The 26,926-nt window shown below is 45.1% G+C and overlaps 1 protein-coding gene across 1 annotated transcript; it reads right to left on the reverse strand.

Annotated features, from left to right (window-relative positions):
* Positions 1-25: 25 nt before the first annotated feature.
* On the reverse strand, positions 26-26,219 carry SIN3A (SIN3 transcription regulator family member A). The gene is made up of 20 exons (XM_026856204.1): positions 26,003-26,219; positions 24,186-24,362; positions 22,647-22,753; positions 21,871-22,153; positions 19,486-19,737; positions 18,778-18,930; positions 18,279-18,437; positions 16,888-16,977; positions 15,363-15,481; positions 13,117-13,327; positions 10,884-11,000; positions 9,939-10,177; positions 8,569-8,752; positions 7,815-8,388; positions 7,133-7,302; positions 5,872-6,045; positions 4,938-5,030; positions 4,521-4,615; positions 3,738-3,945; positions 26-1,330 (listed from the first exon to the last, which is right to left on the reverse strand). The coding sequence occupies exons 1-20, from the start codon at positions 26,189-26,191 to the stop codon at positions 1,100-1,102; spliced, it is 3,825 nt and encodes a 1,274-aa protein (XP_026712005.1). The 5' UTR covers positions 26,192-26,219; the 3' UTR covers positions 26-1,099.
* Between the last annotated feature and the right edge of the window lie 707 nt (positions 26,220-26,926).

The raw sequence follows: 26,926 nt of genomic DNA on the forward strand, positions 1-26,926 counted from the left end.
CCCCCCCCCCCCCCCCCTTCCCCACCCAAAAACTGCATGCTGCACGGTGCCTTTCAGACCAGGAACAGGGCTGTGGGTGAGCGAGTGTCTTCCTCCGGTTAAGAACAAAGACATTGTTTTTATTTACAAAAAAAGGAGAAAAAAGTTTCCACACAAAAGCACTACAATGATAACTCCCTTTGGTAAAAAGTGTAATAAATGTCTCCATCGGTCTGTCTGTCGGTACTAATTCTCAAGCCACCTGGTACTATGGTACACAAGAAGCTAGTACAGTTATGCTAGCACATCAAGCATACTTCCTTTAATTAAAAAAAAAGAAAAACAAACAAAAAAACAAAAAAAAATTGACAATTTGTACATTTATTTACAAAAAAGGAGGGGAACATGTTAAAATCGTGTTGTTCTCTGTTTTGTGTGTGTGTACGTACATGTGTCTGAAAAGCTGGTGCATGGCACTAGGAGAGACTAGTAAACAAGCAGGTACAAAAAAAAACAAAACCAAAAACAGTTCCACTGGCACTAGAAAGGACAGACCGATCTGCACGGGTTGAGTCCAGCCTGGGAGGGGGGAGAGGGAGGCGAGAGGAACCCAGGGTCCGCTCCATGAGGTGGCTGGCGTGGGGCTGCCCCACGGCCCCGCGCAGGAGCCCGCCCGCCCGGCGGCAGCGTAAAGGGAGGAGAATCCGGTTGCGACAGGCACCTGGGGATTTCGGGACACATCCAAGCGGTCTGGTCGTGGAGAGCCTCCGGTTCTCTTCCCTCGCCGCTCAGGGCCTTTGGGGAGTCAAAGCCTCAACACTGCTGGTGTGTACGAGCTCGTTGTGTTTCTCTGGGATGGCTCAGTTCAGAGCAGGGTCCTTCCCGCCCTCCGGGGACGCGTGCCGAAGTCAAAGGGCCCGTGGCCCATGGTCCCAGCGGGCGCCGGCGGAGACCCACGTCCCTACAGGGAATCCCGCTGGTGACAGGTTGTACCAGCCACACACTAGTCAAGTGGCCATGTTACGGAGATACACAGTGAGGGGAGAAAGGCATCTTCCTCCTTTCCTTGATGCGCGCACACACACACATCTCCGGGGCTCTTCCCTTGCCCGGGGGAGTTTTACGGTGTCTTGAATATCGTGCCATATTTGACGCGGTACTTGTTAATGCTCACAAAGTGCAGGGTCTCTGTGTCACAGGTGGTGGTGCAGGGCACCAAGCCCTCCAACCCTTCGCCCATTAGCCACTTGTTTGTCTCGGCTGCCATTTCGCGGGGCACGTGCTCCTTGGTCCATTTGTCCACCCATGCCTGGAACCGCTGGTGCAGGCGCTTGCTCACTCTTTCGTGGGACTACAGAAATAGGAAGAGGTGTTAGAAAAAGGTGGGTTTAGCTCCCAGACTGCAGCGTTACACAAAGCTTGGCTGCAGGTTGACACAACCAAGGGGATCAACAGCCAGAGGGATTTTGTAACGCAGACACCAGCCCTTGCTAACAACTTAGGAAAAGCTCTGACAAAGACCCCCATGTCTCCTCCCCAAAGCAATTACAGTAGCAAAATGAAGTCAGAATTACCAAAAAAGGTTTATGTTCTTTGTTTAATACAGCAGCTCTCAGGTTGGGGACACAGCACATATCCCATGGGAGATCAAGAGCTGCATGCCCAGCAGGGAATCACTTCTGCACTGCCCCAAAGATGCTGCCACCACCTCCTTAAGCAGCCAGGAGCCAAGGTAGACCCCAGAGCAGGTAAGCCCTGCTCTCCCCAGCCCTCAGGGTCTGCCTCCAGCCCCCCACAGAGGGGCATGGTCCTAGCAGAGAGCAAGCTCAACATGCACGACACGTCATGGGACCCAACTGCTATGGAAAAATTAAGAACTGGGTCAGGTCTAAAAGGTTTGAGAACCACTGGTTTAACAGAAGCATCAGGAGAGGAAAAACTTTGCACATTTTTGAGTAAGAGCATCTGCTTAAGGAATGTAAAATCCAGGACAGATGGTTTAAAGCCATGGCTGGAAAGCCATGAGTATAATCATAATTGAAAACAGCAAATATAATTAAACCTCAAGATTAAAACAATGTATTTTATTATTTGTTTTGTTCGTCTCCGAAAGACTGATTGCTTCTCAGTGTTAACTGTTAAATCCAACAGATTTGTAGTTCCATGTAGCTTCTGCAGCTCATTCAGCGTACTTCAGTAACCAAGGGGCTATGCTGTATGCTATATATTTAACAGTTCAATAATTTATGTTCAGATTCTCTGTGAAAAGCACCGGCACATAGTATGTTTGTGAGCTTACTTTTCCTTGAGGTTTGTGCCAGTTGAATGGGATAGATGGAATTCAGTCAAAATCTTTAGTATGGGCATTTTGAAAAGTCACTGCTGAAGTAAAACACTCATCTGATGTGAATGCAAGTTTAACTAAATTACTTTACAACTAATGAAATAAAACTATTATTTGTATTTCATCAGCAAGAAACAGATGGTAAGTAGTTGTTTTATAAGACTAAAACAGAGCTGTGAAGGATGAGCCTCTTGGGTACCTCTGCTTTTAGTTGCTTAAGTCAGTAACTTTTGCCTGAATCTGGCAGGCCTCACTTTCTTTTACATTCTAAACAATGGCATTCTGCTTAACGTTGTGTTTTAAACAGATGATAATAAAATCATAGTAATGTATTTCAAACCTCGAGTCTTAAGTAGCCAGACTAGAACTGGAGTTTGCCGTTAAACTCCCTCCTTTTCTCTGTTGGCTGGAAATACTCCCACAGGATGAGAAAAGTAACCATGTCCAAGTGTTCAGAAGACCAGATCAGCTTTCTCCAACTGAATTCTCCTGAATTTGGCCAATCTGGAGTCACAGGCTGTTTTCATCTTGAATAAACCTCAACCTTTACAGCTCAAGAACAGCTGGAGAGCCAACACTTCCTTCCCCTCCTTCATCTCCGCTCCCCTGCCTCCCTGCCCATCCCACTCACCTCCTCCTTCCCTTGTCCCAACAGTTGCTTTTTGGCACAGAAACCAAAAGCAAATTTGAGTAACTTCCAAAAAGTCAAATTCCAATTTAAATCAGCAATCACAAGCACTGACTGCTAGATGTGAGATGTTACCGACCCTTGGGTCCAGGACTTCCAAGCCCTGGAAAAATACCCACGGGGACTTTTCTGTATGGGTGACCTCACCACTCCCATCTTTGCCACAAAATCAGCTTTTCTGCAGCTGTGCTCTGCCATGTGGGAGTGGCCCAAGGACTCCCACTCTCTGTGACTCTGGGGATGGGAAACGATGAGGGGATGGTACCCAGAGGGATCTAGGGGGACAGAGAGCATTTGATGCTCTGCACTCTGATTCTTCTTTGGGGAAGCACTGGAAGAACACACACTCTCACACGTCACCACAGGAACATGCAGAAGACAGGTCTTCCCTAAAACAGGGGGACTACCACCCATGGGAAGGGCCTCTTGGAAGAGATTTGAGAGCTTACACTTGACACCACTGTCCTACTATAATAAAACACTCTGGAAAGAAGGGAGAAGAGGTGGGAGGACAATGAAAGTCAGAGGTGGAAAAGATTACACCTTAGGAACATCCATATGTCTAGTGCCTTGGGAGGACAAAACAGAGTACCATCCTCCCAGCAACACAAAAGACGGCTAAATGTTACTGGTCAGGATCCCCAAGGACATTTCATCTCGAGACTCCCCACCTGACCTTTGGGAGCAGGGGGTCCCAGGAAACACCAGCTGCCCACTCACTCCTACCTGCTGAGCTCGCAGCAGAGCAGTCCTCCTGTACATGTAATCCTCCGATTTGATCACGTACACCATCTTATAGGAGTTCAGTTTGAATTTACACTCCAGCTTGTCCAAGCTCTCCACATTCTCCATGGACTTCTTACTGTTTCCCTCCTTCCCTTCCTTCTCCTGCTGCTCCCGACCACGCTGACACTTACGGATCCGCCTCAGATTCCTGCAAAACAGAGAACCCCTCTTGGAATTAGTGCTCACCCTCCAGCATGACCAAGATGGAGCAAGCTGGTGGATCTGTGCTGGCCACTCAAAAGCCTGGCAAACAGCTTGCAGCACAACAGACTGTTGCAGTCATTCAGGCTCAGACCCCTATAACAAGTCAGCCCACTGGGCTTAACTCATTTCTGAGATATTCTGAGGTTATTGTGCAACCAAGTCCCTGCTCATGAACAGCTCTGACATGGCACCCGCTGTTTTCAGGTAGAGGGTTACCATAACCTAAAGCAGGACTGCCAAAAAAATCCCAATGTGGCAAGTGGTCAGCCCTCGCCTTCTCTGCTAGCCATGGACCATGCCATCGCTCAGTCAGTGGAGAGCAGGAGCCTGGTGGGGACCCACAGGCTTGTAGGATGGACAGCAGCACGGCACCTCTACACTGCGCCGGCAGGGCAACGGCTTCTGCCGTGGTGTTCAAATACAGCACTTGGTGGGCAGAGCGCAGTCGCTGCGCCCACCACGGCCAGATACAGCCCATGGGGTATCTGGGCATCCCATGGGGACAGCCAGGCCACTCACCTTGGCAGGAAGACCGGTTTCTGGGCCAGGTGCTCCCGGAGCTCAGGGGAGGTAGAATCGGAGTTGACGTACCGCTCCACGTAGTCTGACCAGCGCTGGAAGAGAGCACAGAGCACAGATCAGCCGCTGCCTTCCCACCCAATGACATGGGATGGTTGAACACAAGGTCACTTTTGAAGGCGTCGTGCATCTTATCCCCAAAAAGGCATGTACAACATTTCTCTACATGGTTTTGAGGGCTTTCTAATATAAAATAAGCCAAGAAGGATTTGCTGACTCACATCACTGAAAGTTTTACAGCATGTCCTTGATGTTTCTTTATCTTATGCTAATGAACCACAACAACAGTCAACTGGACACCCTCATCCGGCGCACCCTTGACCATCACAGTCAGCTCTCTGGACAAGCTGCTCTTACCTCTGCTTCTACAGGATCATCGGAGTTCTCCTCTTCCGTGTCCAGCAGTTCAATGGTTAGCTGAACTTGACCTCTGCTCTGAATGAACATCAGCTATAAAGAAACAGCAGAAGGGACTTCAGTAAGAGATTTCAAATAGAAAAAACAATCTCACTGGGGTAAAGGGAGAATGAAGCAAGTTGGCGTAGTTTCAAGGGAAAAAAATACTGCTTCCCACATGCTTGACAGCTAAGGGAAAACACTAGCCAGATTGCACAACTCTGAGGAACAGAAAAATTTTGTAAAGGTTTTTGAAACACTTTTTTGTTTTTTGGAGGGGTGTGTGTCCTTCTTGAGCCCCCAAAATAGGTCTGAGGGCAAGGGAAGAGAGACTATACACACAGGCTTTTATTCAAAGTACTTTACTTGCTCAGAAAGGGCCTGACCACTTCCTGCATCTTAGGCGAAGGAAGTGTGGATTTGATTAGCACAGTGCTCCAGGTTTATTTAGCAATGTACGCGGTCAGCAGTGATTTAATGCTCAGTCAGTATTAGCAGATGTCCCCACAGTTAACAAAGATCGAGACACAAGAGAAATGGGAAAGTTTGAGCTGACAAATTAAAACGGGTTGACAGCAAAGCAGTCAGTATTATACAAGCCAAAGATGTTGTGAAGCACAAGGGATATTCATTGCTATTCCAGGAAATCCATTTCTCCCTGAAACCCTGTTTCTGAGGGGCTCTTACAGAAGCATTAACCTATCCCCTCAGCTATGTGCCAAAAGCTGGGGGACATGCCACCAAAACTTTCAACTTTCAGAGCTATGGAAAGTCCTCAGCGCTCGGGTGCCTAACCAAGACTAATTTTTTAAAAGGACTGGTACTTCTCCCTTCTTAAAAGGCATCTCCCTCACTGCTTGCTGCTTTTACACTGCAGTTCTCAGCCTGGCTTTACCTTGAAACAGTTCTCCTCTGACATGAGCTGCTCAGCTTTGCGCTGGTACGCGGCCTCCAGAAGAGTACGAGAAGACTGAGAAGCGAGAAGACCTCCCGTGGCTCCGTTGTTGTTCTCTGACAGGTAGAGGTCTGTCACCTGCACGCAGATCTCATCGCTCACTATGTGCTGGAGCTGCAAAAAGGAAGATCACAGGGAAGGTGTTTGTCAGGGAGTGTGCTACGTGCCCATCAACACAGAACAGAAAGAAAGATGTAACCATGGGTTTAAGCCCAAGCAAAAAAAAAAAAAAAAAAAACTGAAAAAAAAAAAAAAAAAAAAAAAAAAAAAAAAAGACTGAAAAAGCATGAGTTTAAGGCTACATTTTTAGTAACAACTTCTAGTTGCAAATGATCTCTGCTGCTATGTAAAAAAAAGACAGTATCTTTAAAAAAATTAGCAGGTGGCAAAGTACAGCTACTCAGAAAAACTACAGGCAAGGAACATCCTGATCAGCAGCATGGGAGGAAGGGCTAGAGCACTGTGACATAGTGTATCCCTTCCTCAGCAAGGAGCTGCTCCTGTGTCTGAGGAAAAGGGTGAGAGATTTAGTATCAAATCCTTATTTTGTACAAGTTTAAAAATCTAGAGTCTCTCAATTGTCCTTTGAATTCAGTTCATCTCTGGACTGAAGTAAAGGAGTTCTGAAAAGCAGCTCTACCCCTCTGAAAGAGGAAAGGCCTTTTTTTGTTCTTTATGCTACAAAAAGGTACATGAAAAATTTTTCCCTTGGTCACACATTCTTCCTAACAGTCCAATAAAAGGACTAGAGTTTAACAGCCTAAATGAGCTACTTAAACAGCCAGATAAAAGACACAAAGGTTTTTAGAAAAGGCATGCACTGTTCCTACAGCACTGGAGAAAAGGAAGGAAATTATTTAAGTGTCATTTAATTATTTTTCAAAAGTTAAAGCAAGATTAATTAGCTCCGGAGACACTTTGAAGTTGAATACTTGTATCCTAAAACTTCTGGAAATCAAAGGGAGAACCCTATACGCACAGAGAGGATATTCTCAATAATTTAAATCCATCAGAAATTACCTTTTATCACGTCTCTTTACAGCTGGGTTAAAAAACACCCAGAATTTACCTGCTTATCCTTGAAATTAGGCATACAACACTCCCCCTACAATGTGGGCCTGGGCTCACACTGCAGCAAACAACCTGGCTGCTTTCTCTAGCCCAGACCATCCACCCTCCATCAGCCTCTGCTGGCAATCACCTGTCGAACAATGCTCTGGATCAGCTTGTCCATGGTAAAGGCAATGTAGGCGTGAATGGTGAACATTTCGCGCAAGGAGTCCTCATACTGCGACGAGTCCATGTTCCCATCCAGGAGGTTGCGCACCATGTCCAGGAAGGCTGGGTAATAATCCTCAACATCGATGTCCACTGCGACAAGAAAGAGTGGGAGATGAACACATCACCCCAGGAAGGGTTGCTTTGAGTTTTGGTCCTCCGACCACCCATTCAAGCTGAAGAGTTACTGGAATAGGCTTCAATTTGTCTTTCACAGACATATAAATGCGTCCTTTTAAGACCAAGAGTATGTTTATAATCTCATGCTTTCTAGCTCTGGCCTCCTATATAAGGTTTTTATTTCTGAAAGACTACTTTAAAAGTTTTAGTTAGGGAACTCAAAGATACTTTAGATATGCAAGTGTAAAACGAAATCTCTTAAGAAGAAATTGCTCCATGTTACCATTCCGCTATTTGAGTCCCACATACCCCACACCTTCCCATCTCCTCCCTCAATTCAGTGCCGCCCAGCGATAGTGAAAGTGAGATCCCCCCATCTTAAAGGGTCATCACTCCCAATATGCCTGAAGACACCAAACAAGCTCTTTCAACGTGCTACGACAGAAACATCTTTCTTCCCCAGCCTCCCACCAGAAGTCACTCACTAGGCTCCTTCAGTCGCAGCTGGATGGCAGGACTGTCGCTCTTGTCTCGCTTTATGCCCAGCACTTCCCTTTCCCACTCCCTTTCCCGTGTCTCTTCTTCGATTTGCCGCTCGGCCTGGGTGCAGATCCTCAGCAGCCGCAAGCACAGGATCTGATGCAGCCGCATGAATATGTACCAGTTGCTGTTCACATAGAAGAGATTGTAGACCTCATCCATGCCCCGCAGCTTCTGGGCTGTCGTGTTGTTGAACATCAGCTTGGTTTTGGGAGGACTGCCACCAACACCATTGTGCTTTTTTGCAGCCCCAGTAGCTTCGTCCACATCCATTTCCTCTTCTTCCTCCTCTTCTACATCCGAGAGTTCACCTCGCTGAGCAAACAGCAGGTCTGGAATGAAGTGATACATGATCTGCTTGATTTTGTACTTGTCCTCTTTCTGGATTCCCGTCTGCCGCTTCACATGGTGGATGATGAGAGAGGCAGCGTCTTCCAGGATCTGCTTGTCTTCATAGGCTAATGATAGGTGTGGGCCTGTGGGGACCCCTGCATTGTCTTCTGAAGCCTGCTCTTGCCTCTACAAATGAGAAACAGCACAAAAATTAGTCCCAAGCACCTCTCCCCAGCCAAGACCTTTCAGAAACCTCTGCTGGTGGTGCAGACTTCCCCTCTCATTGAGTGGTGAAGAACAGGAACTGAAACTGCACTTGCAAAGTACATAAGCTTGAGGGAAGGAAACTATTGGTGACCATCTTACCTCATCATAGATGCTTTCAATCTCATTGAGGAGACTCTTTGACCTCAGGACCTTGGTATCATTCTGCTTGAAGTTGATGCCCTGGTGGTCCAAGGATTTCAGGTAATACTTCTCATTCTGCTCTCGCCAGACTTTATTAAACCCTCTCTGGGCTTCTCGCCACTCTTCCTCTTTCATCTTTAACCTTGGATCAAGAAAACAAGGGTGAGCCAAGAGGTGTACTCTGAGCACATAAGGAGAACCTAGGCCCATGGTTCCTGGCCAGCACCGAGAAAAGCTGAACTACTTAAGAAATGGGCATAAATGAAAGCTGTCCCACAGAACAGAGCTTCACTGGAGGAGCACCCTGCATAGGCTCTTCTAAGAAACCCCCCTGGGTTTCTTTCATGTCTAAGTAACACCACTCAGGAACAAAGTAGCTTCAGGGCTTGTGCTTGCCCTCGCAGCATGCCAGAATAGCTAGAGGGCTTAGTGTCCCTCTAGCCCCACTGTCCTCAGCAGTGACAGGGGCTGAAGGGATGGGGGAGCCACAGGAGATGGCCCAGGTCTCTCAGAAATCCCAAGGTCATGTAGCTCCAGCTGCTGAAAAGGGGCAGCTTAGTTTGGACGATTAACAAAAAGTTATCACCTTGCAGTACGGACACCTGAGCTTCCTGGGAACGGACTCCTGAACCTCGCCTCAGTATCTCAAGCAAAGCACCCCTGGTGCAGCTCAAGACCCAGCTCACAGGAAGAGTGTTCTCACAGCAGGGTGGGGAAACTGTAACCTTGCAGGTGTCCTGGCCAAGGACAAGAGCCCTGAGACACAGGACTAACAGTCCCACAGAGGTGAGAAGTAGCTGGGGAAGAGTATCTCCTGCTTACACGTCTCCTCAAGCTTCCTCAAGGAGTTGCAGCATCCACTCCCTTTTCTTGACCGAGAAAGGGGAGGCTGACAACAGAAACCAGACTGGGAATCTGAGGGTAGCACAGCCACCCCAATCTGAGCCCACAGTCACGTACAGCCGCGGGATTTGGAAAGCGATCAAATTTAGTCCATGAACAATCCACGCAGTACAGCCAGTTTCCTCATCTTACACACGATGCTGACACTGGAGGAGAAACAAGGTTTAAGAGGAGACAACAAAGCTCTACTTCCCTCCAGCTGAGCTCTAAGGTTTTTGTTTCAGAAGAGTAATTCCCTCTTTCTAGGTGATGATTATGAAACACAGCAACTGACCAGAACACAAAATGTACTTCTTAATTTACAGCCTTGTGGTGGTCACACCTTTTAAGGGCAGAAATTAGCTACTTCTACATAAACCTGGATCATATACGGTGCATTACCCATTGGTAGATTCCCTGGGGGAGGGTGCTAGAGCAGTCAGTACCTTTTCAGTACAATGGGAACAGCCACGGATGGGTTCTTCCGAAGTCCATCAATAATGTCAGCTGCTTTGTCAGCATATATCCTCTGGAGAGCCTTGCGGTGGATCACCTCTGAAGTGCCACCCAGAGTGTTGTCCAGCCGGAATTTGGCCTGCTCCTCCGCAGACAAGCGCGAGAGTTTCTTTTGGATTGCCTCAAGGACGCGGATTGTTGCCAGGTTGGTCTCCAAGACAACATCCAGCTGAAGCAAACAGTGCGTTACCATCGTTGAATAGACAAAACACGATACTTAACAGAGGCTAACATTTAAGTGACATGAAACAAGAAGCCCTGCATGTTTAACAAGGTGTACTTGAGCAGCAGTTTCCATGTTTGGCTGCTCTAAAATAACCCAATTATATTTTATCTGCTACCTAGACAACACTGCCTAAGAATTTAAAGGCTACCAGAATGATACTGTTCAGAAATTACATTTTCCACCTGGGAATAGAACACAATTGACAGTTACTCTACAAAAGGACATGCTGAATCTGAGCATATTCAGGTAATTGCCAAGCTAACTTCCATTTCAAGTCAAGACGTCAATCATTTAACATCCTGAACGTATTGCTTTTCAGATTATTACAGGGGAATGCATGTTCACATGCACTATGTGGGCAGTAAGAACAGAAGATGCATCGATTATATGCTGGCCATTGAACAGTTTCATCTGGAGCTCTGCACAAAAAGTGAGGGGCAGGCAGGGGCGTAGTTTGGAGCAGGAGCTGGTTATGCAGCTGCTGCTTCTTGCATTAAGAGAACACAGCTTTTATGCAAAAAACAGGTGACAGACACACAATAAAAACAGATTCTAAGCAGTAGTATTAAAGGTATAATTATATCAAGATTGTTAACTATTCACAGAAGCCCAAGCTTTCCAAGACATGAATTAAGGAAAAACTATTTACCTCAAAACGCTCATCCTCACACCTGTAGATGTGCTCTTCGTATTGCGTCTTCTTGGAGCTCACGAATGTGGAGTCTTCGGACCACGATGGGAAGGAGACCCAGGTGTCATTCAAAACCTTGAGGGAGACAGGAGGAGACAAGGGTCACAGTCAGTCTTTGAGGGGGTCACACTCGTCCGGCTCTGAGCCCAGTCTTCTGACAGAAGGGTATAATTCCCCAGTTGGAAAAACTGTGTGCCCCTTCCAAAGTCCAGCATTCAGGACACAACCCCAGACAGCCAGAACCAAATCGTTCAGGCAGTCTGCAAAATTCATTAGCTGGACTTTTCAGAAAAAACTTGCAAGGGAAGAGAAAAAGAAAGGTGAAAGAAGCTTTTCCGTTACTTCGGATTAGTCGACTGCAACCAGCTGGTTCCTCATGTGTGTGATTCATCTTCAACAGCACTGGGTGGTCATCACATCAGACATGACTGTTAAGACAGTACGTGGTTTCTACCTCCAAATAAGGCTAATTAGGAATATAAATCCATACCCCAGCAACACCTTTCCTGACAAAGCAGCTGAGCACCTGCAGCTTTCACCACCTCCAAAACAGGAACAGAACATTCAAAAAAAACCTCAGAGGCCAAAGGCAAAGAAACAAGGATTTTGGCAGGCAGCCTTGGAAGTCAGGCCCAATCTTCATAAACCCAAAGCCTGAACAACTGAGTCATTAGATTCTCACAGCAAGAAAAGTTCATAACTGCATCACACAAGACACTTTTGAGAGACATGTCAGGGCTCAGATTAAAAACTTGCAATTGTCTTTTGCCCAAGTGGTTTTCACTATTTTGCCACCACTGCTAACTGCATGACTTGATCACCCACATTTGTCCTCCTCATCTCTCAAGGAATATAAGTACATAAATCCCATGATGTTCCCAAACAGCGATCTCCTTACTATTTGTTGAGTGTGCCACTGCTGACTGGAGTCACCCAGGGAAGGGATTTCTGGGGCTCTCCCCTCCTCCAGTGAGTGCTCTTAAGTGGCATGTTTATTAACTGGCCTTCAGCAAGAGTCCTGCTCACTCATCTCCAAAACATTACCTTCAACACCAGTGAAGGAACAGGATCAGCCAGTACCATTCCCACTTTGATGAAAAGGTCATTACAACACATTAAAGGACTCAATGAGTACATCTGAACCCGCAGGACTTCGTTGAGAGACCAACTCTGACTCAACCAAGGAGGCTGGTTCCCTGTAGGGACCCGATTTCCCAAAGCAATACACCATTTCTCAAGACAAGAGGTCGTCTTAGCGTTGCAGGTAGAAAGAGAGAAGCATGTGAGGGATATGTAGGAGAATCTGTCTATAGAAGATGTGATTTTCTGTTAAAGTTGGACAAGAGACAACTCTGAAAGCAGACTAAGTGGGAATTTGGGTAAAAAGGTAGCAATAATCTTGAATTACATATTACCTTGTAAAAGATGCCAGAGATCACATTAAGACCATAAAGAAAACTAATTCTGTCATTTCCTACTTAAGAGTGTTTAAATTTGTAATCTTAATGTTCGTTTCACAGGTTATACTATGTAAAACATAGTATGTATCTAATGCCCTTACATTTTATTTAATTAGTTAAACATCACAACTATTTGGTGGTTGTTTTTGTTTTGTTTTTTTTCCAGCTGCTCCCCAACGCATCATGCAACCCTTTCACAAGCAGCACTGGAGAAGAGCTGATGCCAGTCATCAAAGCCACGTGGGTATTGTAACTCCCAGCCAGCTTCCAGCATAACCCATTCCTAGACTGACGCCTCAACCTGTACAATAGCTTCTGGACATGATCCAGGCGTTTGCAGGAGTGCCAAGCGCTCACTCACCACTAGAACACCTCGGGGTGTGCTCACCTCGGGCTCTAACACGTCCCGTGATGGTCCCGAGCCAGGATGGCATGCCCACACACGCCTGGGTGCCGCAGCAGCACGGCTCAGTGCTGGATCACTGCTAACCAGGCAGCTGCCCAGCCCCAGCTCCATGCCCAGTGCCAGTTCAGGGGTGCAGGCAGCAGCACCAACTCTGCTGCGTGAGAGCAGATGTGCCCTGACATCCCTGGGAACCTTTTCAGCATAGCACAGGGATGCAAAGTAATTCCATCCTGTTCTTCCATTCTGCTCGTCTTTTCTCCATCCCTCCGAGAAGGCTGAGAATAGCTTTCCCCTGTCACGCAATTCCCATCCAAGAGCATCTTACCTCTTTACACAGCGGAGTCCGCCCTGTGCACTTGGGTTGCTGGTAGCTCTTGGGCAAGGCTCGGTAGCTGGAGCCCAGTCTTTTACAGGAGGCATAATCTATCTCCATGGCAATCCCCTCAGTAGCGCGTTCCTTCGGATATGTCTCCATGTGAACAGACTCTTTATACCCCAGAAAGTTTTTAAACCAAGTGAACAATTCTGGGAATTTCCTAAAAATAAAATTAATGAAGTGAAAAAACAGCTAAGTAGAAATCAAAGAGCACTCAGCTGTGATGCTAAGGCTAGAACTGATTGCTACAGACTGTGTCCAAGAAGACCCTCTGAATTATCTGTCTGGTGAGAGAGGACCTCTCCACTCAAGTCCCACTTCCACAGAGCCTGATCACTGCTGTTTGTTGGTCAGGTGGTGGATTGGTCTTTTGGTGCAACTAAGGTGCTTTCAGATTACCCCCTCATATCGCCAGGGATACACAGACAAGCACTGATACATCCTCCACACGCCTTGTGGGTCCAGTCCCCACAAGATAAGGGGCAAGCAAGGAAGAGCAGCCAAAGCTTCCCCTGCAGGGAAGCAGTCGTTTCAGGGTCTCCCAAACTACCCCAGTAGTGAACCCAGGCCAGACTCCCAGTTGTTTTGTCAATGTTCTTAATTTTAAAACAGACCTTTCCTTTCCAAAAGCAGCAAGAAGAAACAGAAAAGTGATTCTGGAACTACGTAGCAAAAGGTTTTTGTGCTGAGCAATTGTTTCAAGCAGTGCTGCCTCCCCAGACTACACAGACCAGCCCAAACTGTGAAGAAGTTTGCCTGCTTGTGAAGTTTTCTGAAGAATTTATTAGTCTAAAGTACTGCATCTGTTCATCTCCTCTTATCTCATGAAAAGCTTCAACAATACGAGGAATTGAGCCTGTTTCTGAAGCTAATTGAATCACTTCTCATTTATTGCTTTTTCATTACATGACAGAAGATAATGTCTAACTCCAGAGTAAGAAAACTGTATTGTATCTTTCCCAATACAGACATTCACCCTTATAGCTAGGAGCACAGACAGTAGATGGGAGAAATCCAGAATTTTTTGTTTAATATTTCACCTTTCCTAGCTAAAGGTAGCATCCTGCTGATGCCTGAGTAATTCCAGTGGAGCTACAGAGAGAGTGGAAGCTCCTTGGGGCAGTTTCTTTGCACAGTAGCTAGTGTAATGGGGTCCTGAACCCAATTTACGTTGCTACTGCCTTCTCCCTTGGAACCAGGAACTCAATTCGCAGGAAGAAGGAACATTAATCTTGCTGCCCAAAGTTGATGAGAAGATATTGGTTGGTTTTAGCTGATTAATACAGAGTTGTTCTGTACACTACTGGCAATTATGGAAGTCAAAATTCCTATTTAAAGTATAATATTCCTTATCATTTTTGGCTTCACAACAGAATTCAGCTGCTTTTTGAGTTTTAGAAATTTTTGTGAGTTTTTATCAGCACTCTTTTTAGGGGACATTTCCCATGTAATTAGACAGTCAGTCTTTTCTCAAACGAAATAATCTGTGATTCCAGAACAAGAGACTGCAATAACAGGCTAAATAATTCTGTTTGCTCTTCTGAAAAAGGACTAAACACAACAAGCAGCACTGCTCTTGAATGCTGCCTGTTAGCCAGTACACAGCTAGGAATCCCTCTCACCTCCTCTTAGATAAGGAACAGAAAAGGGCAGCGCAGACGAGCATGAAGTTGGAAAGAAAACTGAAGCAGGGCCCTTATTGTCCTGCTCCAATAATGGAAAGGTCTGAAAGCCTGAAGCACATTGCATTTGCACAGTACCAGCCACTGAAGGACTTCCAAGAACTGCCAGTATCTTCCTGCCCATAGAGCAGCACATGGCACCTCACCATGTATATTCCCAACACTCGGGCTGAGCTGGAGGCAACAGGAGATCAGAGAATGCACTGCTACAGAAACAACTCATGCAATCATTTACTGGACAGACAACTAAGCAGTGGCAGGGTACCAAGATAAAAACTGAGCCAACCAACAGTAGAGGAAGCAGGCAGCACAGGGACACTCCATCTCAGATGTACTTTGTGGCCCAAGAAACCACTGCCCTGCTCCCAGGGCAGCATTCCTCCTCCCCTGTGCCACGCAGGCACCCGAGAGGCACTCCCCTGAACAACCACAAAGGTTAGCGCTTCTCTCCTGGCTTCCCAACAGAAACAGACCAAGGGGATTAAACTTCTCACCTCATGTAAGGAAACTTACCCCAGGAATGGAGAAACTAGCTGCACGAGCTCTGCCCGGGAGATCACCTCCTGGTTGAAAATAACCAGGCAGCGAAGGAAGTTTTCATACGCCTCTGTGCTACGCAGAGCTTTGCGGACCTTACAGAGAAGAAAAGAGGAAAACAGCTGCTGTCAGGGTGAGGTCAAGCTGTGCATGCTATTGCTGTCCAGGAGACCTTGATTCATCACTGTGCTTCCCACTGATACACAGAGATTACACATGGAATGAAAATGCAAATCCTTGAGTGGAACAGAGGGTCAGTCACCTGCCCCATACACAGAGCCAAGCAGATACCAACGTGAGCCATCCCCGTGCTGGACCAAAGAAGTTGCAGGTGAAAAATGAAATCCCTCAAACAACCCCCTAACAGCCAGATTACAGAATGCTGGAACTGTGGACAACATCAGCCATAACTCCAGCACCACAAACCCACCCCAGCTGCCTTTAAACACCAGAGAATATTGCAAGTAGGGAGCCAGGGTAAGAGACCTTGTGCTGTGGGTGATACCACTCCAGCTCTGCCTGCATTACAGCTTGGGTTATCACAGATAAACCTGCTTCTGTAACGCTTATCTTCACAGTACGAGGAAACCAAACAATTCATGCCAACACCATTACCTTTCCCACGAGAACAGTTAGCATCTATGCATCAGATGAAGATCTATCATCATTAAGATATTTGTCATTACGGTTATAATTCTACAGCAGGGACTTCTAGGTTTATTCATGTTAACACCTACACGTCCTCCGAGCAATAGATTGGTTCCCAGTTACCGTTAGCTGGTCTGCAGCAGGCTGCAAAATGCACTGCATCATCAGGGAGCAACCAAGACTTTCATTGACACATGAATATTACTTAAAAGGCTTGTTTATGTTCACTGTATACTCCCCTCTGAGCCATAACGAAATGTATGGACATCTTAGGGAAGACACCAAGGTACCACTTGGAAACATCTCACATATCCTTCATTTGTTCTGTGTGGTAAACCAGCAACAGGTAACAACTGTGCAATTAATTAGATTCATCTCTCAGGGAAAAAAAAAAAAACCCAACATCGACATGAATCAGCTGCTTTGTAAATTGAGCTCCCACACTGCAGGCAGCTGGTTGTGGATGGGTGCAGCAAGCTGTGCCAACACAGCAAGACATGCCACGCACATCATCGGCTGTACAGGGATTTCAGAAAGGTGAAAAAAATTTGGAGTGTGCGTAACAGGAAAAATTCCCATTCCTGCAAATAAGCTGCATCAGCAGCGGGTAAAAAGCTGAAGCACAACCTTCAGGGAAAAGACACAAATATCTATGTAAAAAAGATCACCAGTCTTTAAAAAAAAATTCAATGGACCTGACTTAGAGGTCGCACGATACATCTGAGGTCAAGCTGACAAATGTTATCAGGGTGGTATATATCACATACTTCACTGTGATAAAAATCCAGATGTACACACGCCAAGATCACAAATCAATGACACCAGTCGGTTTTCTCCGAATTTCGCTTCTCACCTTCTCAAAGAAGAGAGATTCTGTCCCCACACCATGTTTGCTGGCTTCCGCCAAAGACTGGTCTTTTAAGCCAAGCAGCTTTGGTTTCTTCTGTTAACAACAACAACAAAAAAAAAAGGCAAGAAAAAAAAAGGCTGTTCAGTGGAGCAAGTTGCCATATTTTGATTATCTATCACACATGGATTTCAGCTTCCTGACCCCACCATTTGCTTTCAAATAAAAGAAAGGTGGCTTTTTTGGAAGGAAACTTTAATGAAAGTGTGTGTCATAAGTTAATCTATTAAAGGTTAATCAGTAGCACAGAACTCCAAATACTTTTAATAGACTGTTGCAATCTTTTCTGTAAGTCATTGATTGAAACAGTCACACTACAGCATATCTCATTTTTCTAACTAGTTTGCAAAATTACCAGAATAAATCTGTTTTTTCCCCTATCACTCACCCAGTTCTTTAAGTCTTACACCTCCCTACAATTACCATATTTCCTTCTCTCTTGCATTCCACTGCAAGATCCATTATTTTTCCCATACTAGCACTGCACTCTACATCCTCAGAAAGGCCAAAAGCTGCCTCCAAAATGTGTTTTATTTTGCTGCTCTTTATTTTAAGAGGAGGAGAAAGAGCAGATGTGGAAGTAAATCACTGGATTTAAATGATACAATGATGTCTGCTAATGTTTTTCAACACAAAGCAAGATTCACCACCTTCAAATAAAGCAGGCAAACTTATCCTTAATGCACAAACTCTAAGCCACCTTGCCACAGGACAATTTTTATTACACTATGAAGCCTTGCTCTCTCAAAACATGTGTCATTTGGAAAGGGCAAACTCTGCTAAGAGAATAATCATCCATCATTGTATCATAAGGTTTATCATAGGAAAGAGGAGCAAACATGGATTCCACTGCATCTGCTCCAAGTTCTACCACAACAAAGCTTTCAAGCACACCTTCGTCCTTCCCTCAGCTTATCTTCCCACGTGCCTTAGAAACATCACTACAAATTTTGGACAAATATATTTACCGAGACTTTTGCCTCCACACATCTCCCCCTCATCACCAAACACTGTTTTATTCACCAATAAAACTACACCCAAGCATTCTGCAGCCTCCTAATAAAGTGAGGAAAGCCCTATTTTTCCCAAGCCTGTGAAGTAGCTATTAGTGCTCTTAGGTACAGATAACACCACCAGTTTGTGAAAATTGGAGACAAAGCCTTGTGCTTAGAAACAAAGATTTCCAAAAGTTTCCTTTAAAGGCAAGTGTTAGTTTCCATGTTCTCAAACTGCAGCCTGTGCTGCAAAAACTGCACAGACTCCTAAAATGCATCCCGCTCTGCCTCAGCCTCCTGGGAAAAACAGGGCTGCTGAACGAGCAGCACACGCTATCTTACCTTCACCGGAGGGGTTGCTCCAGTTCCCGAGTGCCGTCGGATCTGACAGCCATTCTGGTTGGGTCTTTGCTGTTTGTTGTTGAGCTGTGGCTTCTTCACCGTGCCACCGTGATCATTTCTTACCGATTCCACTTTCTCTGCAGTTGTCTTACTTAACAGCTTATTTAGAGACAAACCCATAAGACCATTAGAGCCGAGTTCCACACATCCAGGCAAAAAAATATGCCTGCTCCTCCTAGCTCTAGATGACCAATGTATTTTACTGCAGTTATTGCAGTCTTAGAACAACCCTTTTAGGCAAAGGGATTGTATTTAGAAGACAAATTATGGCCAGAAAACACAGTCTATCACCCTGACCCCATTCCCATATTCAGTAAAAGATCACTCCAAAAAAAACCCAAGAAACAAACAGCAAAAGCACATTTTTCTGAACTCTGGCTACATACAGAACAATTTTCTGCTAGGTATTTAAGTTCCAGTCTATCCCAAGGCGACTCACCACAGAGCTGTTGGCATCAGGCAGGAACTGCCCGAACTCCGAGAGCAGATCCTCCTGGTTCTTGAAGAGGCGAGCCACCTGCGCATACACCTCCTGCTCTGTCAGAGCCGGCGTGTAGTTACCTCCTGCCTCCTTGGCATTACGCTGCTCCTTCTGCCATAGGAAGGAGGAGAAGTGTCAGAAGAAAGGACTCACAAACTATTTAAGTGACCAAAAAAACCCAAACAAAACCCCTCAGTGATATAAAGAACAAAACAGCATCTAATGTGAGGTAGTATGTATATATATATATATATATATATACACACACTTATATATACTAAAAATATATACTTCCACATACTATAAATATATACTAAATGCTCAACTGGCCCTGCACTGGGACACTGATCAAGGAAGTGCCTTCTTTACTTTTAGCACAGTGATACGGCCATGTTGTCTCTTCCTGACTCGTGCTCACAAAAAAATGCCAAATACAATTTTTTAAAAGGCATTTCAGACACTTGCAAATAAAGATGATGGATTGAAATCTATTATTTCATGCTGCTACATAATCTTCTCATTTGCAAGAATTCTGCTTCGCTTGCTGGTCAATGCTATTCCAGCAGAAAACCCCAACGCAAGTCTTGGACAGACACAGTTATCTCCCCATGGCAAAGAAAGAGAAATAACCATATGTATACTCAAATCTGCATTGTTAACACTCGCCTGATATGTATGGAGGATCTCCAGGAAGGCTTTGTAGATGTCCGGCTGTCCCTGGAACCGATTCTTGATCTTGTTAACATAATTGATGGCATGATTAAACTCAACGGGCTGATTGTTCTGCAGGGATGGTGTGGTTCCCAGGGAGATTGTCACAGGCGTATGAGGTTGGACTGGTGGCGAGCGTGGTGATGCATATGGTGGAATCGGGGGAGTTTGCTGGTTGGCGGGAGTATGTGCCTGTAACTGTGATGGCTAAGAAAAGAAGTCACGTTAGAAATTAGCAGATTCCTTTATGTTTAGAATAAAGGCACTTTCGTTCCACTTACAGACCACATCCAGAGGAAACAACCCATTGTATAACTGTACCTGATGCCAAAGGTGGAACAACATGGATTCAACAGAGATACTTCTGAGCTGCAATATATTACGTGGACAAAACCTCCTGCCCTGGATGACTTTTGCTGCACTTCCTTAAACGAATGATCTTTTTAAACTGCTACTAAACAATTATGGCCTTTGCAGGTCTAGAGAATTTTAACAGTATCTATCATAAACTGAATATCTCCTAGTGGCTGTCTAGACAGAAACTGCTGTGAAGAGTCAAATTTAAGAAGTACCATTTCACAGTCAAGAGTTTTTAAAGATTAACAGAAGCACAAATACAAGTAGACTAAGCAGAAGAAAACTATTATCCAAAGCAAATAAACAGATAAATATTTAGTGGGCCAGTAGAGACTACACTTCATCGGGAAGACAAAACACCTGGACCATTCAAGCTGTTGTTATTAACAGTTTATTTTCTTGCTAATTGCTTTTGACTGAAATCTGACAAGAGACATACTATTTCAAATATTTAACAGAGCCAAAATGCATAGGTATGGCTTGCTCCAACAGTGCAAGTTATTTTGCCCCTAGTGAAGAATTTGGGGATGCATAAAGACAACAGTAAGGGTAAACTGGAATTTCTTTCAGTATTGAGACCAAGAATAGACACCTAACAGCCACAGGAAAATTTCGTGGCAGTTTTGAGGTGACAATTTTAAGTGGAAATAGAAGTACTCATTCCTCTCACCTTCCAAACTTCAAAACTTCTATTATACAGTCTCTATGACTGACAGTGTAGATAACCATCTTAGGATGGCTAGAAGCATCCTACTGCAAGATCCTGCTTTGCTTACCTACAACAAGGAAAGCTCACCTCATTATCTAGGATGTCCCTCAAGTTCATTTTAAAGTTTCAGAAAAAATAATTCAATTTTTTTGCAGGTCGATGGGGAGAAAACCACTTCACCCACAGTGATGAGAAAGAGGCTTCTTTACTGAGAGCATGTACTACTTACTTGGAAAAAAGCCTTGAAATCCGGCACAGGTAAGTTAATTCTAGAATGCCTTAGCTTTGCAGGTTTCAGCTTTGCAAATCTTCTAACATGTTTTTGTTTGCCATTTCTGAACAGGAGGTTGCAAGTCCCACCAATGTTTGTCTAGAGATCATCTAATTGCCACATTTTAAATCCTGCTGCTTTCTAATTATATATTACCTTTTTTTTTTTTTTAATTTTCCAGTCAATTGTTAGCTAATTGTACAGTTTACAGATTAACCCTCAGAACTTTGGGGATTCTTTCCCACCCTAAGGCTCTCCCTCTGTTATTGAAATTTCTCAGTTTTGGGTCCACAAAGCGATACCTAAAGGCAACATCCCCGTCATCTTGCCTGAACTCTTGCACTTTAGATTTTGCCAATAACTCCTGCACTCATCCAGCTATAGCTGAACTAGACTGCTTTACAAAAAATGTCCAATCTGAAGACTTCAAGCAATGCAGAATTTACCAAATAGCTAATCAAACTCTTATAAACACTTAATTTCCCCAAGCATTCGAAACCATGCACACACTTTCACACCAACAGCAACATCTTCATCGCGGCCTTGTTTTATGGGGAATTTCTTGGGACTTGAGTTATTCTGGGACAATATACACAAAAGCAGGTAGTTCAACCTGTGCCCAGTGCTTTAACCAGGAAGCCCTTCTTGCAAAGTCAAATGTACTTCAGGGATCTTTCTCCTAGGGCTGTTGGATCACTCCCTGAATAACATGTGTACATTTTACCAGATGCTCTGAGCACCTTTCAGATCCCCACTGAAAGCCACAAGGCTTTTCCAAACCCTTGAGGTGGCTTATTTGAATTACTGTCAAATCAACTAGGATGCATCTTGAAGTCTGAAAAGGAGAAACTAATCTAACAACAGAAGCACAACACACGCAGGTTCACAAATACTACAAAAAAGCAGCATAGAAGCTCCTTTTTTACTCTCCAGCTCCATAGCAGTTTCAGCTGGAGGCAGCAGGACCCCCATGTTACTGCTGCATACACTCTAAGTCTCTCACCTTGCTGATTTTGGCAGGTGGTGGCTGCGGCGCTGGCTGTGCTGGTGTCGGGGTTGATTGCGCTGAAGGCTGTGACGGATGCTGTGGCTGTGGCTGTGGCTGTGGCTGCAGGCCATGAGTGGGGATCTGGTGAACCTGCCCTGGTGTTGTCACGTTCACCATGTCATTCGTCTGCACTTCAATCTTGTAACCAGGCGGCAAGAAGGTGTTGAAACCCATGATCAAGTCCGGGTGGCCCTTGAAGAGCTGTGATACGCGGCTGATCACTCCTGGAGTGTCAATACTGAAGAAGGAATAAGATCAAAATGTCACGATCCTCTAAGACCCTTTCAGTGGTACACCAAGTTCTCCACACAAGAATTTTCCATTAGAATTTTTACCTTCTCATCTCTAACATATGAAACAAAGCAAAACTGATTCCTATAAATACATTACTGAAGATCGACATTAGAATTATTTTATTAGCCCAGACAGCATTTTATATCTATGAGATCTAGTCCCAAGTCTGACCATTATTAATGAGCAGACAGCCAGACAGCCAGATGAATCAGCTATCAAGGCTGAACTTGTGAACTCCCACTCTAAGCAGAGGTTTAGCAGAAATGAAGGGATGCATTTAACTTTCAGAAGAGAAAGCATGCAACTGCTTTTACACTACTGCTAGAGGTGTGTTACTCTGCACATGGAAGGATGGAATTTAGCTCCTGCTCTGTGATCCCATGCCTTGCATACATTCTTTCTAACCTGGAAAGAAGCAGCAAAATGCAGCTGGTTACCTCTGAGATTTAAATTCCTTCATAATATCCAAGAAGTCATTGTAGACCTGTGGCTGGCTACCAAACTGCAGCTTCACCTGGTCAAGGTAAGACAGTGCATCCTCCACCTGGAGACAGAACAGACAGGTTATATTAGCAGAAAAGATTTTATTTCACCTCCATTGTTCTGCAAAACACGCATTATTTGAAAAAACAGCTGTTAGCCCTGAGCCTGGGCAAGGAATTAAAGAGCAAAAGATCATGAGCCTGGTTAGTGTACTGCCAGCACCATGTGAATAAGAGATACTCCCCACTCCTGGCTCACAAGATAAAACTATCAAAAAGAAACAACAAAAAAAAGAGCAACACAGATCAGTAGAATTACTCAGAGAAAAAAACATACTCCAAATTTACCATCACTGAAGTGACTGCTAGGATAAACAGAACTAGACTGAGTATTTTTCCTGCATTCATATGTGGAAATTATTATGGAAGTCTAAGAATAAGCAGAAAGTGGAAATGACATATTCAGTGTAGTAGATGTCTGCCAGGTACACACTTGCACTTTTTTCAAAAAGCCAGACATTTCAGTTCGACATATAAGGATTTTGAAAACGGCAACTGTGGGCGGTAAATTGTTTTACACCTCAAGCGGCAAGAAGTTTATGAACCGTTCATGTACCAACATCCAATTTCAGATGTACTGAACGAACAACCACAGCCTAAAGCAAGAGCTCTGGGTCCCTATCGCCTCTGACAGCCAGGCCACACACCCATCAGCTGCAAGAGCCACATACGAGACCTCTTTCATCCAAAATTAAATGACAGCAAAGGAAGAAAGACTACCATGTAGAGCCCCAATCTTGCATCAGCAGAGGATTTGCCATCAATTTCACTGGGAGAAAGAGCCACACATTTTGAAACCATTTCCAGAGTTCTCTAGAAATGGAGTGTCCCACATTCAGCAAAAGGAAATGGCCTCTCACCCAACAAGGCAGTGGGTTCCACCAAAGCTGGAAGAGACTTGCACCATATTTGGAAGACACTAAGAAACAGGCATCAAATCATAATACGTGCCTTCTCACTAAAGCTGAACCAAATGTAGCTACTTAAAGGGGTTATTTTTGGTGGAGTTTTCTCTTTTTTTTTTTTTTTAAGGATTTTACAGCACATAATCCAAGAATAGAGCCTTCCTTACTCCCAAATTACTCCCACACAACCACCCACATGTGCCATGTGTTCAGAAAAGCACCAAATGTTTTGGTAATTTAACCCATTCATACAATTACTCCGGGCAACACCTTCTTTTCCTTCCTGCCCCCCAACCTTTTCCTAGCAAGTCCATTTTTTATTACGTTATTTGAAACAACAGAGTTTCAGCAGAAAGAGAAGTCCCTTTCTGCATTCAAGTCTTCCAAACAGGAGAAGTATCTAGGCCTTGTCAAGAAAGCTTTTAGGAGGTCATCAGCTGGCAGGGACACATGGGATAGAAAAAGCCCCTAGCTGCCCAAGGATTTAGGCAGAGGCTGGTTTACTGGAGGCAGCAATGTTCAGCATTACCTTGAGCCTCTGGAACTGCTGCTGCCCCTGCACGGGCACAGCTGGCGGGGTGGGGTGCGTGTGGCTCTGCACCACCTGGCTCCCGTGGGGCTGCACTGGCGCGGTGTGGTGGTGGCCGCTGTGGACGGCTGCGATGGCTGGCCCATGGCTGCCCGAGCTCTGCGGCACGGCCGACACCTGGCAAGGCAAAGGCAACGTCACGGGTGGCTATGGCTTTGCAGCCACCACCACTCACTCCATGGACAGAGGGTGAGATCAGTCTTCCCGGACCCAGGTACACCAGTAAAATTGTAAAGAAGCAGAACAGTTAGTTTGACCTTTAACCGTGACTGCTAACAGCCTTACTCAAAAAATATCTTTCGATATATTTCTTCTTCAACAATGACCCAGAGACCTAAAAACAAAACAAGAAAACTGTCAACCTATACTCCAAATATAGGACAGCCCTCTCTGCAAACATGTTACCAACACATGTTTCTCTCCAGCCTGCAGACTCACCGGCTGTCTAGTCACTAACACTAACAAAGAGATCTGCAAAAGGGGCATTAAAATGGGATTTTTAGTCTGAGAGAGTCAAAGTTCTCTCTTTTCTCTATGACACTTATGTGTCACAAGTAATAATCTGAATGAATGAATCTTTACGAGCTCCTACACTCTTGCCATTCAGTTTCGGTACTGGAAGTCAAACTGTGGCACTTTGGCACTAGCAGACTCGGGGGAAAACCTCAGCTTGGTACCTCCCCTAGAGAAATAGGGAAAGGAACAGAATGCACTTTTCAGGTCTTCATACATCAAACCAGAAAAGTTTCAATTTGGAAAATCCATTAGAAGAGATTTTAAAAAAACGTTTAAGAAGTAAATTACTTTTCATTTTACACAAACTTAGTTTTCCATTCAAGCCTCTTTTAGATGGGAAATACTTTTTTTAATCCTTCTCATGAACAAGAAACAATTTGCTTGCTGGTCCATCCAAGTTCTTTTTAGGAAGGACTGCCAGCATAAACACACCCTCTTCCAGTCCCTGCAAGTGTCTGCCTGCAGGCTCTTCAGCTCTGCGGCTGCTACTATCAGCATGAACATCCCTTCTGCAAAAGTAACGAAGAAGCTGTGTGCAAAATTAGGCACTAAACAGGGAGGGCAGCTCACCAGCAGCACAACTGTGGAAGATGCAACATGCCAGAAACAAGTAACACAGGAACAGCCTTTCCCTTGTCTTTCAACTGGGAGGTATCTCCAGCGCACCCTTGAAAGGACATTTTTTTTTCCTTTCCCCAGCTGACAGCTACTTGCAAAGGAGGCAAAAGGGGGAAGAGTGCCCCCTAATGACCCCGGGGTAATATCTTCTGAAACGTTACAATTTCCTTGAGAGTCTCCAATCTAAATGCTGATCCAAGCCAGTCTGTTAAGCTTAAGATCACCCAAGGTATCACACACCTGTGACTGAGCAACCATAAGAACAAACCTTTCCCCAGTGAAGAAAAGAAAAATGGAGAAAAATCCCTGCACACACTTGCCTCTAGGATTCAGTGACCATAATCTCAGAGAATCATTAAAAGAGTTGTGTGCAAAAAAAGCCAAGTCACACCACATTTGTTCAGGTGGCTCTGAACATGAGTGAAGCTGATAGTCTTAAAGCAAGTGCTTAAAATGAGATGTACGATAAGCACGTTGTACCATCTTGTTTGTTCTTTAGGAAGCCCTGGTTACTAAAACAAACCTTGTCTCGACTAGAGAACCCTACCGTGAAATGACACAGTGCTGGCTGGTCACGCAGCAGGACTGCAGCCAAGATGGGGCTGAGGGATGAGCACACGCACCTGGTAGCTGGGAGTTACCGAGTACTGAATCCCCGTGGCAGACTGCATGGTCTCCGAAACCGCCTCATATACCGGAGGGGCCGGGGCAAGCACGCGGTGCTGGTGTTGAAAAGCTTCGGTGCTGCTGGTGATACGTCTCTGCTGCGACGCATACACGGGTGACTCCTGCTCATCCAATCGCCGCTTCATTCTGAACTCATGCTCGGGAAGCACTACAAAACCTGTTAAAAACAGACCAATTAACAAACGCAATTGATTCACCGCTCCCTGCCAGCGCCGTGGACGCTAAGTTCACCAAGAGCAGGTAGGGCAAGTTTCTCTCTATTCATTTAGGTTACTGGTATCTCGAGATAGGGAAGTGGAATTAAGATTCAGCTTTCTGCATGAAACATGCAATCATGTTTTAGCACAAAAAATATTGGAAATAAAATACTCTGCTTAAAAGTTAATGATTTTGTCAGTCTCACTTAAAGGACATTGCTAGCATGGGCATCTTAAGCACACACAGAGAGCTCACTGAACACACTGTTTGAACACAACAGACAGAAAGAGCGTTTGTTACCTACACACAGCCTGGACAAGGTTGTCTACACTGAAAGCAAAAAAAGATTCCTGTAGAGTCCAGGCAGGATGGCAGTCAGCCATGAGAGATGCTTTAAAAATGTGAAAGGGGGAAGAATAGTCAGATTTTGAAATCACTCACAAAGTCCTAAAAGAAAGCATCCTCTGTTCAGTACACACCTAAGACACGTGCAACCTCAGTGAAACCCGCAGAGCCACTACCAGGAACATTCTGGACCCCTATGTCACAGAGCCCTGACCCTCCCAGCACCGCGGCCCCACTCCCTGGCCCCAGCAGCGGAGCGCAGAGGGGTTGGCACCAGCGGGCGCTCTGCAGCAACTCTCCCACTTACTCTCTGGTAC

The sequence above is a fragment of the Athene cunicularia genome, assembly GCF_003259725.1.
Source record: "Athene cunicularia isolate RWA chromosome 10 unlocalized genomic scaffold, athCun1 chr10_part1, whole genome shotgun sequence".
Classification (NCBI taxonomy): Eukaryota; Metazoa; Chordata; class Aves; order Strigiformes; family Strigidae; genus Athene; species Athene cunicularia.

Excerpts from the sequence above, each read along its gene's own strand:
- SIN3A (XM_026856204.1), bottom strand. The coding sequence starts at position 26,191 with ATGAAGCGGCGATTGGATGAGCAGGAGTCACCCGTGTATGCGTCGCAG. Across the intron at positions 18,438-18,777 it reads CTGATGCCAACAGCTCTGTG|CTGTTAAGTAAGACAACTGC; the intron begins GTGAGTCGCCTT and ends TCTCTAAATAAG. Across the intron at positions 1,331-3,737 it reads CTCTGCTGCGAGCTCAGCAG|TCCCACGAAAGAGTGAGCAA; the intron begins GTAGGAGTGAGT and ends CTATTTCTGTAG.